Here is a 16,615-nt window from a genome sequence, read left to right on the forward strand (position 1 = left end):
AACACCAGATTCATGGAAAAAGGTACCCGCAGTACATTTTGGATTCCACACGATTGTTTGCAGAAAATCGGGAGAGACAGACACTCCTCCATACCTAACCAAGACACCAAGAAAAATATGGGATAACACCAGTAATAGGAACTTGTGACAATCAGAGTGACCTTAGCTTTAATGTACTCAGAAAACCCTGACCGACCTGGACCTGAGGGTGCTGTGGGATCTACTCCCACAATAACTTCCCAGGCCTGTCTGAACACTCCTAGCCTGTTTGACCGCCTCTCTGGGGGCCGTATACCCAGACTTGCTCCTGTATATTGTTGCAGTGTCAGTTCCTGTCTGAACACTCTCCTAGCCTGTTTGTCTCTGTGTCCGTATCTTCCCTTTTCCTCCAGTCTCTGAACCTGCACCTAACTCCTACTCTTTGTCTCTGTACTTCTGTTGTGAGTTTGGAGTCCACTCGCTACTTCATTGCAAGTACCTTGTGTGTATCTGGTTCTGCTTCACCCTTCCAGTCTGTTCAGTGTGAACAGAGCCCTGTCCTCTCTGCTCTGCCTTGCTCACCGCTCAGGCTGTTCCTTCTTGCTCACCGCTCCGGCGGTTCCTTCCTGCTCTGCCTTGCTCACCGCTCCGGCGGTTCCTTCCTGCTCTGCCTTGCTCACCGCTCCGGCGGTTCCTGCCTGCTCTGCCTTGCTCACCGCTCCGGCGGTTCCTGCCTGCTCTGCCTTGCTCACCGCTCCGGCGGTTCCTGCCTGCTCTGCCTTGCTCACCGCTCCGGCGGTTCCTGCCTGCTCTGCCTTGCTCACCGCTCCGGCGGTTCCTGCCTGCTCTGCCTTGCTCACCGCTCCGGCGGTTTCTCCCTGCCCTGCTTGCTCACCGCTCCCACGGTACCTCTCTGCTCCGCCTTGCCCACCGCTCCAGCGGTTCCTCTCTGCTCTGCTTGTCTACCTCATCTGCGGTTCTGTTCCTGAATCCCAGTCTGTACTGGACCCTATCCCGCCTGTGCTCCAACCTGCTAGTACCTCCCCGTCTGCACGCCAGCCGTACTTGTCAGTACCCTCCTGTCTGCATACCAGCCGTGCCTGCCAGTATCCTCCTGTCTGCACTCCAGCTGTGCCTGCCAGTGCCCACCTGTCTGCATGCCAGCCGTGTCTACCAATACCCACCTGTCTGTGTGCCAGCCTAACCTGCCTGTTCCTGTATTCCCCGGTGTGGGTCAACAGCCGTGTCCGGGGTCTGGCCTGGAGTAGCACCTGGTCCCTCTGCTCGGTTCCTCCCTGGTGCACGGCATCGTTAGCCATCGTGCTACCTTGGTCGGATCGGGTTGACGCTTAGTTATGCCCCTCCAGGCACTCTCTGGTTCATGGCACAGTGGAATCACTAAATCACGCACACGCCAGTCAGCCCGGGCGTGTGCATAACACTGTTTAGTAATACACAAGGATCACCACACTTGTTAGTCTCTAATTATGCAATAGGGGTCAAATATGACCATTTAGGAATATACTGTGGGCCACCATCCCATATTTTTTGTAATGATAAAGTAGATCTACATGCCTGTTGCATGATGTGAGGATGTGCAATACTTGTTTTTAGTCTCCCATGACACTGATCTCAGAGAGAGGATTTTTCTGTTGGTGGAATGCAATCAATACCATGTGCGCTCTGGAGTGGAATGCAGACATCTGGGCATGTGCATTTGTGGACAATGATCCTAGAGGCGCTCCTGCGTGGAATGATAACTATGGGCATGCACAGTCACAGGTATGAGTGGCGCGGCGGCAATCAGTTTATCTGGCGTTTCAGTGTAAAGCACGTCACTTCCCGACATGCACACTAGGGGATTGACATTATCGGTCCTCTAGCTCATGAGAAGTAGCGTAGGTGCAGTACATTATTGTAGACAGACTCCATTCTGTATATCCTGTGACAATTCTCTAGGAATGGAAATGGGCCTCCTAGTCTGGGAGGGGTTTTGGATGAAGTGGGCTATTTAAACATGGATACCTGGCTATTAGGCACACTATGCTGAACATCATGAATTATCATCACTGTATCAAGCCTCCAGATGAATCTACTGGGGAAACGCATTGAGGCGGATTATTGAAACATTCTCTGAGTACCATACCCTTTCCTTTATACATATCGTAGGGGTTTTTCTCACTTGGGTGCGACGGGAGGAAAACATGAGGCATGTTCCTTTAAAAGTTCATGTGGGTTTATTGCTTCATAAACCCAGAAGCCAAACAGAAAAGCAAATAGCCTTTAGATCAGGCAAACAAAGTAAATGTTCTTAGCAGGTCTCTGCTCAGCCAGGCTTGTGTGGCACACAAGCTGGGGTAGCGTCCAGTGTCCTGGCTTGGTCTGAAGACAAACATACACAGGAGGTCTTCTCCCTCCAAACACACAGACAATGTGCCAAACAGCAGCCTCCATTTTATAGGCTGTTAACCACACCCAGAGGTGAGGTATGTGGGTAGCTGGACCCACCCATTCTCTTTTAGCTACCCGTAACCCGGCTCCCAGGTGCACCAAACGATCCTCTTAGTGCTTATGTGCCCTAGAGAAACACTCCGGGTTACATCACAGAGACTATCCATCTCTGTGATAACTCCCATCGACTACGCGACCATTAGCCACCTTACATGTATCCCCCCTCTGCCTTAAGCCGTGGGGCTTGGGACCTTCTTCTACCAGACAAGGGATTCTGGAGAGGGCATCGGCTTTACCATGTAGCTTCCCTGCTCTATGTTCTACATGGAAGTGGAAGTCCTGTAGGGCTATAAACCAGCTGGTGACCCTGGCATTTTTCCCTTTGTTTCCCTTATCCATCTGAGTGGGGCATAGTTGGATACTAATTTAAATTTTCGACCTAACAGTACGGTAAGGTGTCCACTGCCCATTTTATGGCCAAGCACTCCTACTCTATGACTGAATAATTTTTCTCGCAGGAGGACAGCTTTCTACTCAGGTAGAGGACAGGGTGCTCCTCCCTGTGTATCTCCTGGGAAAGGACTGCTCCTAAACTGACATCTGAGGCATCTGTCTGGAGTATAAACTCCTTCTTGAAGTCCGGGGCAACCAGGACCGGTTGCCTACACAGAGCCAGTTTCATCTCTTGAAAGGCCATCTCTTCCTCTGCAGTCCACTTGTCCATGGCTGATTTTGTCCCTTTAAAGGAGGTCAGTCAGGGGTGCGGCCATCATGGTTAAGTTTGGGATGAATTTTCTGTAGTATCCCACGATTCCCAGGAAGGCTCTGACTTGCTTTTTCTACAGCGGTCCACTTTAGTAAGCTTCTTATTTTCCCCATGGCACATTTCTTCGGGTTTATTGAAAACCCTGCCTTCCTCAGAGCATCAAACACAGCCTGGACTTCTTCCAGATGACTCTCCCAGTCTGGTCTAAAGATAATAATATCGTCCAGATATGCTGCGGTATATTTCTTATGGGATGCAAGGATGCGATCCATGGCTCTCTGGAAGGTTGCAGTGGCCCCCTGCAGTCCAAACGGCATCTGGATATACTGGAAGCATCCGTCCGGTGTAGAAAACGCAGTCTTCTCTTTGGCTCCCTGTGCCATGGGGATCTGCCAATATCCCTTCGTCAGATCCAAGGTGGTTATTTACCTTGCTGGCCCAAGCCTCTCGATCATCTCATTGACGCGTGGCATGGGATATGCGTCAAATTTGGAGCCCTCTTTCAACTTCCGATAGTCGTTGCAGAATCTCCGCTCACCATCGGGCTTTGGGACCTAGACGATCGGGCTCGACCAACCGCTCTTGGATTCTTCAATGATACCGAGCTTCAGCATACGAGCCACCTCTTTTGGAGATTAACTCTCGTTGCGCCTCAAGGATCCGATAGGGCTTCAAGTTCACCCGCACATGTGGCTCCGTCAGAATCTCGTGTTCTATGAACCTTGTGCAGCCTGACAATTCCGAGAACAGATCCTGGTTCTTCTGCAGCAACTCCCGACACTGCTGTTTCTCAGCCTTCATTAGCATTTCCGCTATTGCGCCAACGTCACCTTCTGGGTTGCCCAGCTAGCATGGAGCGTCCACAGCTTCTCTGTCTTGCCACGGCTTGATGAGGTTGACGTGGTATATCTGGTATGGTTTACGTCGTCCCGGTTGATGAACCTTGTAGTTCACTTCACCCACTTTTTCCAACACCTCATATGTCCCTTGCCACTTAGCCAAGAACTTACTTTCCACCGTAGGAATTAGCACGAGGACTTGGTCTCCCGGATTGAGTTGCCTCACTCTGGCTGACCAGTTGTAGACTCTGGCATGAACTTCTTGTGCCTGGAGGAGATGTTATTTTACGATTGGCATCACCTTCGCAATCATCTCCTACATCAGAGCGACGTGCTCGATAACGCTCTTGTGGGGCGTGACCTCTGCTTCCCAGGTTTCCTTTGCGACATCCAGGAGACCCCGCGGATGTCGGACATGCAGGAGTTCGAATGGCGAGAACCCTGTAGAGGCCTGTGGAACCTCTCGGATGGAGAACAGATATGGTAGGAGACAGTCCCAGTTTCTGCCGTCCCTTTCTATGACCTTCCTCAGCATACTCTTCAGAGTCTTGTTAAACCGTTCGACAAGGCCATCTGTCTGAGGATGGTATACTGAAATCCTCACTTGGGAGATTTGCAGGACATTGCATAACTCCCTCATCACCTTACTCATAAAGGGAGTTACCTGGTCTGTGAGTATCTCCTTTTGGTAAGCCTGTTTGGGAAAACACGTGGACCAACTTGCAGGTTATACTCTTTGCAGAGGAGTTTCTCAGTGGAATCTTTTCAGGATAGCGTGTGGCATAGTCCAGGATAGCCAATATATATTCATGCCCACGAGCAGATTCAACCAGGGGACCGACCAAGTCTATATCAATTCTCTCGAACGGCACTTCAATAATGGCCAAATGGCACGAGGTGACTTCGAAAGTGAGAGGTGGGAGTGGTTAACTGGCACATAGGGCAAGACCTGCAATACTTAAATATTTCACGGGGACATCCGGGACAATAGAACCTCTGCACGATCCGTTCCTGCGTTTTTTTTCACTTCCAGATGTCCCGTCCCCCCCAAGACATGTGAATGGGCCATGTCCAACACCTTCCATCTAAAGGGGCCCGGCACTATTAATTGCTCTACACGCTCTTCCCTCACTTTCTTGACCCGGTACAACAACTCCCCACTCATCATAAAATGGGGAAATCTTGTGTCAGCCCCTGGCTCCTGTGCAACCCCATTTATGACAGTGACATTATTAAAGGCTCCCTTCAGAGTTAGGTCTCTATGCTGGGCAGACCCAAAATTCTCACTGGTCACTCCTAACTCCGGAATGGCAGACTCTGGGGGCGCTACCTCCTTATCCTCCACAAGGACACAATAGGGAATCCTGTCAGACTCTGGATGTGGTGATACCTCATCAAGGTTAACTGGTTTCTTATCTGAGCCAGCAAGCCGGGAACCCTTCCCCCACAGATCCCAAAACAAACAAAAGTCCCAGCCTATAATAATAGGGTGCAATAAGTTCTGAACGACGCCAACCTCTTGGGACTCAGTACTGTGGGCCGTTTCAATGTCCACTCTGGCCATGGAGTAATCCTTAGCCTCACCATGAATGCACTGAATGCCAACTTTTTTCCCCGGGATCATTTGTGAGGAAGGGTGGTCCTCATAAGGGTCACCAGAATCCCGGAATCTAGCAGTGCCATTAACTCCCGTCCGTTCACCTTCACGTGATATGCTTGTGGCCCCTCGCTAGGTGAACAGTTTACACTGCAGGCCAGATAAGCATAATATGAACAACGGCATCCTATGCTGCAATCCATCGGCTCAGGGATCAGGGGACAACGGGCGGCTATATGGCCTGGGCCTCGGCACCTCCAGCAAACAACGTCACCCGTAGGGACTTTGGATCCCCAGTATGGAGTGGGCTGCCTTCCCAAGGAATCTTCAACTCCCTGGTATCTCTCGACCTGTCTGACCAGTTCATCCACATTCTGGGAATCACCCTTGGCAACCCAAGTCTGTATGGGCCTCGGCAGGGAGTGCACAAACCGGTCCATCACCACCCGCTCTACCATCTGCGCAGGCGTAGAGGATTCCGGCTGCAGCCAGTTCTGAACCAGGTGCAACAGTTCAAATATTTGGGAGCGAGGTGGTTTGTCCCGGTGATACGCCCAGCACTGAACCCGCTGTGCCCTGATAGTCATTGTCACCCCCAAGTGCAAGAGAATCTCAGTTTTTAGCTTGCCATACTCTTTGGCGTCCTGCAAAGCTAAATCATAGTACACCTTCTGGGGCTCTCCCATCAAGTATGGCGTCAGTACCTCTGCCCAATGCTCTGGCGGAAGTTTCTCCCTCTCAACGACCTTCAATGTCATCCCCAGGGGTCATTTTCTGCAAAGCCCGTCTTACTGCCTTCGGGACGTGGGAGTCATCAGCCGGACCTGGGTTTGGGGCATTCTTCCTGCCCTGGATGGCGGTTGCCAGAAGCTGCATCTGCTGCCATTGTTCCTGCTGGTGCTGCTGGATCTGCTGTAGCAACAGCCTGTTGGTCTCCTGTTGCTACATCTGGCGATGCTTGATGGCTTGCAACAGACTTCACCCAGGACATGCAAGTTTTCCTGTAGCAGTCACACATCTCTGCTGGGAACACTGCCCGCACGTCTAACACCAATTGTAGAGGTTTTACTCACTTGGGTGCGACAGGAGGAAAACGTGAGGCATGTTCCTTTAAAAGTTCATGTGGGTTTATTGCTTCATAAACCCAGAAGCCAAACAGAAAAGCAAATAGCCTTTAGATCAGGCAAACAAAGTAAATGTCCTTATCAGGTCTCTGCTCAGCCAGGCCTGTGTGGCACACAAGCTGGACTAGCGTCCAGTGTCCTGGCTTGGTCTGAAGACAAACATACACAGGAGGTCTTCTCCCTCCAAACACACAGACCATGTGCCAAACAACTGCCTCCATTTTATAGGCTGTTAACCACACCCAGAGGTGAGGTATGTGGGTAGCTGGACCCACCCATTCTCTCCTAGCTACCCGTAACCCGGCTCCCAGGTGCACCAAACGATCCTCTTAGTGCTTATGTGCCCTAGAGAAACACTCCGGGTTACATCACAGAGACCAGCCATCTCTGTGACACATACCTCTCATCGACTACGCGGCCATTAGCCACCTTACAATACCTTGATACATATCTGGTTTTATGACTTCCCCACGGCTGATTAAAGGGAATCTGTCACCCCCTGGGACTTATCTGACCTCTAATATGGACATACAGGTGGTAGAAATGTGAATCTATACATCTATGCCTCATATTAGAGGTCTGTTTGTTGTGAAATGGCTTTTTATTCAGTGAAGATTCCTATGCTTGCTGGCCAGGGGACGGGAAGAAATCCCCGCCTACTGTGTTGATTAAAATATTTCCCCCCTTTCCTGCATGTCACAGTGCCCTGTGACGTGCAGTCGCCATGTCCAGATCCCGCGCCTGCGCGCTTTTTATGGTAGTGACGCACTTGTACTCTGTACTATGCAGCCATAGTACTGCAGAGATCTTGAGCCAAGGCGCCGGGAATTCACCGTGACTCACCGGCACCTGCACACAAGATCCCTGCAGTACTATGACTGCATAGTACACAGTACAACTGCACCTTCCATAAAAAGTGAAGTGCGCGGGACCTGGACATGCTAACTGCACGTCACAGGGAATTTCTTCCCGGCCCGCAAGCATCGGAATCTTCACTGAATAAAAAGCCATTTCACAGCAAACAGACCTCTAATATGAGGCATACAGGTAAGTATAGATTCACATTTCTATCACCTGTATCCCCATATTAGAGGTTAGATAAGTCCCAGCGGGTGACAGATTCCCTTTAATCAGCCATGGGATAGTCGGTTGAGTGGATTCCCTTTAATAAATACTCACTTAGCCCCATTCTTCGTGCAGGTACTAATGAATCCAGGACCTATGAGATTTTTACCAAATGATAGTTGGATAGTTAGGGGTGTATCATCCATAGCGTCTTCCCACACGGCCACTATGGTGCCCGTGAAAAAACACAGAATTTGAGCTTGGTTTTAGTTGGTATCCATGCAGCACATAAATGTATGTTTACTAGGGCCATTAATCAGAAAAAAAAACTATAAGAAGAAAAATGGTCATAAACCCTGCTGTAAATAAATAAATAAATAAAAAGCAAAAGTGCATTTAAATAAAATAGGGTTCTTAGCAACACTGTTTTTGATCAAAAATAGCATGAAAGCTATCCCACCATGGCAAGGTGCACCCATTCAGGATAGGCCTGCTATGTATAATAAAAACCTTACCATGTGTCAAAGCCTCAAACTTCTGTGTGTGAATCAGACATGAGATCTAACGTGATAGAAGATTACAGTCCGGGGAAGACGGGAAACATTCATATAGACCAGTGTTCCCCAACTCCAGTCCTCAAGGCCCACCAACAGGTCAGGTTTTCAGGATCTCCTTAGTATTGCACAGGTGATGGAATTATTGCCTGTGCAGGTGATGGAATTATCACCTGTGCAATACTAAGGAAATCCTGAAAACATGACCTGTTGGTGGGCCTTGAGGACTGGAGTTGGGGAACCCTGATATAGACGGCCTGTGGAGATGTAGTCAGTGAAGCACTCTGGCTAAATATGTTTCAAGAGCCGTAGTAGAAGATGAATATGTCGTCCTCATCATGAAGTAGTTATTTCTCATGTCACGTGTAATGAATATCTCCTGCACCTATGCTAATGCTGATTCTAGTGTTGGTAAATGAGGCGAGAATTAGCAATAAGGAAGATGAGTCTTTGAGAAATGTGTTCAGCTACAGACTCCAAGAAAGAAACTGCTTGCTGTCTGTGGCCTAAAATATATAGGTTTTATTACTAGATGTAAAGAAGAAAACTAAATACTGTAAAATAATATATCTCCTCATATGTTTCCTTTTATTATCTCCAGTAATTGTATTATTACACAGGATTTTTATGATGTTACATCGGCTCATCATCTTCTCATTCAGGTCCCTACAATATCAGATCCTCTCAGTGAAGATCTTCTATTTAAGAGAATTTTCCTTATGGACCCATCAAAGATGGATATGGACAGAGATAAGATGGCGGAGAGGATATTACACCTCACCCTAGAGATCCTCTTCCGGCTTACTGGAGAGGTGAGAGATTCTGATGACGTCACATTACATCATTCTTATCTATGGGAATAACAGATGGACAGAACTGGAGAGGTGAGGACTCTGGAAATGTCTGTAGTGAGATTTAATAATGTGTCTCTCCATAACCAGGATTACACATTAGTGAAGAAGACCGCTAGTGTATGCTGTCAGGCCCCTGTGTCTAAGGGATGGGAAAGACCCCTGAGCCCAATCACAGGGCCTCCATCTCACCCCTTGATACATGAGGACATCAATGACCAGAAGATCCTAGATCTCACCTACAAGATGATTGAGCTGCTGACTGGAGAGGTGACACTGCTGGGAATACTGGGATATTATACAGTAACGCTATGAAAGGATCGGGGGGATGACTGTATCATTATATGTGTTAGGTTCCTATAAGATGTCAGGATGTCGCTGTCTATTTCTCCATGGAGGAGTGGGAGTATTTAGAAGGACACAAAGATCTGTACAAGGACATCATGATGGAGGTTCCCCAGCCCCTCACATCACCAGGTAATAGACAGGACTAAATACACACGGCCTATAATTATCTGTATGTAAAGAGTGAATTCAGTCTCTGTATGTGTTTCTTCCAGATCTATCCAGTAAGAGGACAACACCAGAGAGATGTCCCCATCCTTTTCTTCCACATGACTGTAAACAAGAAGATCCCAATGTTCCTCAGGATCATCAGGTAGATGGAGAGAAGGTGTCATGAGATCTCCCCTATGATGTGTAGACGGCTGTGAAGGTCTTGTGTTCAGTCTTGTTTTATCCACCAGTATTATATGTTTTCTATTTGTGTAATGAGAACGGTGGAGATGACAGGATTAGAGCTGATCATAGATGGGACTTCTCCATCTGTCTGTGACTTTTACAATATTTGTTTCAGGGTGAAGATCTGACCCATATTAATACTACAGAGACATATGTGAGGGGTGATGAGCGGTGTAAAGAGGAGATTCCTACATATGACTACCCAGGTGAGTAGTGACCACTAAATGCAGAGAAGTCACAGATTCTTCTCAGTCACCGGCTGTGGCTGCTTTATCGGTTGTGTAGTCCGGCTGTATTACTATCATGTGATCACCATTTTGCCTCTAGACCACAACATTCTCTTCCACCCAAAACTGTTCAAATGATTTTGGGCATTGAAAGCTTTTTCCATAGAATTTACAACCTGGAGGATCCACCTACCCCCTGTGATTAGGAGATGTTACCTGCCCAGATCTGTAAACCACAAAGCCAGAAAATCACTTGAAGAAAAATATGATGGGACTGTAAGTGAAAGCAGAGGGTAATGATGCTGTTGGCTTCCTAGATCCCTGATATCTTATTGGATGAATCTACCTTCTCTCCCTTCTGTGCTGCTGAATGTGCTCATATGGTCCCTACAAGACCAGGTCCAGTCTTTCTGGCCAAACTTCACATTTATGATCTACAACATTAAATTTGCAGTGAGGGCCAAGTGTGAATGTCTGTACAATAACAGCAGAGTTTCCCTTTATCCTGACTTTTCAGTTTCTTTTAAAACCGGCTAACTTCAAACCAGATTGTGATAAACTAAACAAAAAAAAACATTACACCTGTGCCACGATATATCTCTAAGATAAATTTAAGACACCTCATCTCTGCATTATTATAAAAAGTTTTCTTTGAATGTCTAATATTTCTTCTTGAAAATCATCTGACAGAAAATATTGTCCCTTACGATAGTTTAGATTACGAAGAGCCCCCGAGCCCCATACTCTAATTACCCCAGAGAGGTTTCACCACTAGTTACTCACTACTTACTGATGGAGACTGTTGAGTTTGATCATTTCAGTAGATGTGTTATTGTCTATACTCACAGTTTTGACTATAGTAGTTAGTACCCAAAATACTCTGATTTAACCCCTTCCTGCAGCCAGTTTTGTGTTCCTATCTAGGCCCAGTTTTCAAATCTGACGCGTGTCACTTTATATGGTGATAACTTTGGAATTCTTCTGTTCGTTGTCACCTGGCAGTTCAAAAGATGGCTACCACAAACAGGCTTGGTGCTATCTACTCCATTTTCCAGATCCCAGGGTTTGCCTTGCTCATCATCCTTTAACCCCTCTACATGGATTTGGACTTAGACAGAGACCCCCTAGGCTTGGGCCACAGTGTTATCTAATGTTCTGTGGTGTGAGATGGCAAGAAGAATAGTCAGATAGCCGGGTCAGAACATGGAGGTCAGAGAAAATACAAATTCACACAAAAGTAGTCAGTAAATGGGCCGAGGCCACAACAGGAAACAAATACACAAGCCGGGAGCTGAGCACAGAGGACTGAACCAGAGGAGAACAAGGCTGTATCTGGCAGCTTCCCGCAATATGCTTCCAGCTTTAGTAGGGTGCGGTGCTTTCCAAATGGCTGAAGCAGGGAGCAGATTACTCCAGCTGGACAGCACACACACCCATACTGGCAGAGTGGATGGTACTACTGGTCCCAGTCACCCTAATCTTAGTGGCTGGACAGAGCCTGCGCCGCCCAGAGCTTCTGGTTCTGACGTCTCCTCCATCACCAGCGCCGCCTGCAGGATGAATAAGGCAGCTCCTGGTGAGAGTAGCAGACGTTGCAGGAGCAGATCCCAGAGGAGATGGGACCCACTATTTGCAGAAGCCCTAATGTGACCAAATGTCAGAAAACCAGAGCAGTAGAAATCCCCATAAAGTGACTCCATTTTGGAAATTATAACCCTCAGTGAAATAATCTATAGGAGTAGTGACTATTTTGACTCCACAGGCACTTTCCGGAAATTAGCACGCAGGATGATGGAGAGTGAAAATTACAAATATATAATTTCATTACCCAACACATAGTGCCCAAATTGTGCTCCAGGAGACACACACCGTAAATTAAGTGGGTTCTTCTCACTATAGTAATGCCAAATACATGGATGCTAAATGTGTTTTGAGCGCACTGCAAGGCTCAGAAGTGAGGGGGAGATCTGACTTTGGGAGAGCGGATATTGCTGGATTGGGTTATGGAAGTCATGTTGCTTTTCAAAAGCCTTTGAGCCACTAATAATGTGGAAACCTCTGGTTTTCCATTGACAGATGATGGATCTGAGTGGGGACTTGTTTTTTGTGAGATGAGTAGAAGTTTTTATTGGTATTATTTCACCTACATAACATTGTTTGGTGGCTTTTTATTCCATATTTGGGAGGCAGAATTAACAAACAGTTGGACACTACACTCCACTGGTTCATCCTATGAGGTTTTCTATTAGACTGTGAACTGTTATTGTCTTGGTGAATAATGACGGCTAACATAGGGCAAAATAAAAAAAAAAATCACAGAAAAAGATACAGCCTTACCAACACCAAATCATATAACAAATGCACTAGCAGGATGCCACAGACGCCCATGATAAAGGTGGGGGCAGCGCAGGTGCAAAATACTTATGGAGCAACCACTCACAATCGTACCAATTCATGGAGGGGGTGGTTGCCTAGTATTAAAGATGCAAAGAGATGAAGCTTGCATAGGACGCCAGTCACACAGGTAGGCTTGATGCACAGTGTCTGGCTTAGGATACTGATGATGCCCATACTATTACATCAGGAAGGCTGCCCAGCACTATATAAGTGCACCCCACATGGACAGACACCCCAGTACACCCAACCAACACTAAAATGCTAATGCATTTGTTATCTGATTTGGTGTTGGTAAGGCTGATTTTTTCTGTGATATGTTTTCTTGGTAAATAATGATACTTTTAAATAAATAAAGTACATTTTTACGTAGAGTTTAATTAGAAATATTCAACAATATAAATTTTAAGGATATGTTATTCATAAATAATAATTGGTTTTATTCTTGGCAGATGACTGTACCAGGAGATCAGAGGGACAGCTGACATCTTCAATTTTTAAATCAGATGATCTTGAGATCCCGCAGGATACAATTGAAGTGAATGCCATTACTCCAGATATACCATCATCCCTTCACAGCAAAGATCTGTCATCTGATCATTTGAAACAGGTCCTGTCTTCTGATTCATTACCGACTACTAAGGAAAATCAAAGTCACAAAATAAGCATTAAAAAAGAAATTGCTCCTAAAACAAAGAAGCCATTTTCATGTTCAGAATATGGAAATAGTTTTTCCCTCGAAAAGTCTTTTCTTAAACATCAAAACATTCACACAGCAGAGAATAGATTTTTTTGTTTCAACTGTGGGAAATTTTTTAACCAGAAATCAAATCTTGTTAATCACCAGAGAAGTCACACAGAGGAGAAGCCATTTTCTTGTTCAGAAAGTGGAAATTGTTTTACAGAGAAATCAAGTTTAATCAGACATCAGATAGCTCACACAGCGGAGAAGCCTTTTTCCTGTTCAGAATGTGGAAAATGTTTTAGCCGGAAATCAGATTTGGTTAAGCACAAGAGAACTCACACAGGGGAGAAGCCTTTTTCCTGTTCAGAATGTGGAAAATGTTGTAGCCGGAAATCAGGTTTGGTTAAGCACAAGAGAACTCACACAGGGGAGAAGCCTTTTTCCTGTTCAGAATGTGGGAAATGTTTTAACCAGAAATCAGATTTGGTTAAGCACCAGAGAACTCACACACATGAGAAGCCTTTTTCCTGTTCAGAATGTGGAAAATGTTTTAGCTGGAAATCAGATTTGGTTAAGCACCAGAGAATTCACACAGGGGAGAAGCCTTTTTGCTGTTCAGAATGTGGAAAATGTTTTAACCAGAAATCAGATTTGGTTAAGCACCAGAGAACTCACACAGGGGAGAAACCTTTTTGCTGTTCAGAATGTGGGAAATGTTTTAAAGATAAATCAGTTTTGGTTAACCACAACAGAACTCACACAGGGGAGAAGCCTTTTTCCTGTTCAGAATGTGGGAAATGTTTTAACCAGAAATCAGGTTTGGTTAAGCACCAGAGAATTCACACAGGGGAGAAGCCGTTTTGCTGTTCAGAATGTGGGAAATGTTTTAACCATAAATCAGATTTGGTTAATCACCAGAGAACTCACACAGGGGAGAAGCCTTTTTCCTGTTCAGAATGTGGGAAATGTTTTATCCAGAAATCAGATTTGGTTAAGCACCAGAGAACTCACACAGGGGAGAAACCTTTTTCCTGTTCAGAATGTGGGAAATGTTTTAAAGATAAATCAGATTTGATTAAGCACCAGAGAACTCACACAGGGGAAAAACCTTTTTCCTGTTCAGAATGTGAGAAATGTTTTGTGAAGAAATCATCATTTCTTAATCAGCAAAGTACTCACACAGACGAGGAGCCATTTTCATGTTCTTAATGTGGGAAATGTTTTACACGGAAATCAACTCTTAACAAACTTCAGTGAAGTCACACAGGGGAGAAGCCTTTTTCATTTTTAACCAAAAATTGTATCTTCATAAAGGGGTTGTCCACTACCAGGACAACTCCTTCTCATTCCTTATGTTTGGCCTTGTTAAAATAAAAACACACATACGCACTTCCTGTTCTGGCACCGTTTCCATCACGTTTCCGTAAGGATGTTACATCACACAAGATTGTTACATCACACAATTCTGCTCCCAATCAACGCCACCTTCAGTCATATTGTACATCAACAGGAAGGACATGGCCTGGACATAGCACCAAGAGAATGCACACACTGAATGCACTCTCTTCAGACTGTGTTCCTGGGGGAATTATAAGCAATTTACAGCCTCAAACATGCTGTCCGATATGGGAAAGAAAGAAGAGATCAGAGGTTAATCTGAGGTCCTCCACCTCTGTCAGCATGTCTGGTATGCAGCGTTTCTTATGGAAGGTCTTATCTTCCTGCGCCGGAGCTATTACTGCCTCACCTCAGCATGGAAAAAGAAGCAGTCTTAACCCTCATGATGCCAGACAGCTCCAGGCTGTAAGTCCTGCACCAACTTCTCTCTTAATGTAGGCCTCACAGGAAAACAGCTCCACAAATCTCCCTGTACTCTCACCAAAGCCCCCATGCTGAGCAGTGCTTGCTTCACAGGGACATTTACCCCCCAGCCACAGGTTATTCTGATATGGGGAACAACATAACTTATTTGTATATCAGATTACGTCTATCCCTACTAAAGAAGATATGGAGCAATATATTCAGAGGCTGGAGACCACATACAATACTGAAATACGTCCCCTCACTTCTATCCTGTCACAGCTTACTGACAAGGTACAGAGATTAGAGGATAATGTCGTCCAAGTTAGAGGCCATCATAATGCTCAGAAACTAACACTGGATCTTCACAGCCAGTAAATAAACCATCTGTTTAATATGGTTGATGATCAAGAAAATCACAATAATATCTGGATAAGGGGTATACCTGAAAGCATCAATGCACAAGTGATTCTGCCCACACTGCGATCATTATTCATAATATCCTTGGTGATCCTATTGATAAGAAGCTGGAGATTTATAAGGCGCACCGTACAATAGGCAATCATGGCCCAGATCCTGAGTGTCCAAGGGACATTATCTGTCACATACATTTTTTCAATGTAAAAGAGGCTATTGTGAGGAAAGCAGGGGAGTTGGGTCCTGGTGATTTCAATGGAAAACGCATATAATTGCAGATGCTTACTTATTTCTTTAAGCATATAATTAGATATATCTATATAGAGCATTAGGTGCCACTCTTCCACTATATAGAATGTCTAAGTTCATATAAGATCTTAGACCGGCATAGAAGTTGAGTTCACATGATACTACTGTAATATCAGGCTATATTACTTTACTCGCTATATATTCCATGGTTCCCCCTAAAAGAAAGCCTGGGACTGAAGGTTGGACTTACGCCTGTAAAGACAACCCCCAGTTAGGGACTTGCATTGGGATCTGCTTGTTTCGCAATTTCCTACTGTTTTGATATATTCATAATCTATACTTCTTAGACACAGAGAGGTAGACGTTACTATCTACCGTCTATACTTCTTTTCTCTTAATCTTTCTCTCTTCCATTCCCCTTTTTTTCATATAATATGGCACAACTCAAAACTTGCTCATTGAATGTCCGAGGACTTAATGTTCCAGAGAAAGGAGCTCAAGTGTTTTATCGTAGGCATAAACAGCACGTACATTTTCTCTTTCTTCAGGAGTCACACTTTAGAGGCGATCATATACTGTACCTCAGATTACTAATAGATATTATTCATCTTGGCGTTCCAGAAAAATGCTGTTTTGAAGTCTAAGGTGCTGAGTATAGGCCGCCACAGATCACTGCCGCATACTATTGTAGAAACACTGTCTGACACGGAGAGGAGGTATGTGTTTGTTAAGATCTCCATCTACTCCAAAATTTTGACTTTGGCAAACTTCTATCTCCCTAATTGTGACCAAATTAAGACATGCCGTCATTATTTAAACAAACTAAAATATTTTGCGGAGGACCTTATCATCATTAGAAATAACTTTAATTTTGTC

General features: G+C 45.5%; 2 protein-coding genes across 2 annotated transcripts in view; both read left to right on the forward strand.

Annotated features, from left to right (window-relative positions):
• LOC141178587 (uncharacterized) overlaps positions 1-16,615 on the forward strand; it is a 648,943-nt gene that overhangs the window by 89,007 nt on the left and 543,321 nt on the right. The gene's annotated exons all lie outside the window — the stretch shown is intronic.
• Positions 1,598-10,566, forward strand: LOC141178654 (uncharacterized). The gene is made up of 7 exons (XM_073660546.1): positions 1,598-1,761; positions 9,038-9,187; positions 9,317-9,496; positions 9,580-9,703; positions 9,787-9,884; positions 10,083-10,173; positions 10,349-10,566. The coding sequence occupies exons 1-7, from the start codon at positions 1,600-1,602 to the stop codon at positions 10,489-10,491; spliced, it is 948 nt and encodes a 315-aa protein (XP_073516647.1). The 5' UTR covers positions 1,598-1,599; the 3' UTR covers positions 10,492-10,566.

The sequence above is a fragment of the Phyllobates terribilis genome, unplaced genomic scaffold, assembly GCF_046119375.1.
Source record: "Phyllobates terribilis strain yellow unplaced genomic scaffold, ASM4611937v1 Scaffold_29__1_contigs__length_15306474, whole genome shotgun sequence".
In the NCBI taxonomy this organism is placed as follows: domain Eukaryota; kingdom Metazoa; phylum Chordata; class Amphibia; order Anura; family Dendrobatidae; genus Phyllobates; species Phyllobates terribilis.

What these genes read in the sequence shown, in the direction of transcription:
- LOC141178654 (XM_073660546.1), top strand. Translation starts at nt 1,600, where the DNA reads ATGACACTGATCTCAGAGAGAGGATTTTTCTGTTGGTGGAATGCAATC. An exon ending in ATGGGCATGCACAGTCACAG is followed by an intron (nt 1,762 to 9,037) that starts GTATGAGTGGCG and finishes CTTCTCATTCAG; the next exon opens with GTCCCTACAATATCAGATCC. An exon ending in ATGTTCCTCAGGATCATCAG is followed by an intron (nt 9,885 to 10,082) that starts GTAGATGGAGAG and finishes TATTTGTTTCAG; the next exon opens with GGTGAAGATCTGACCCATAT.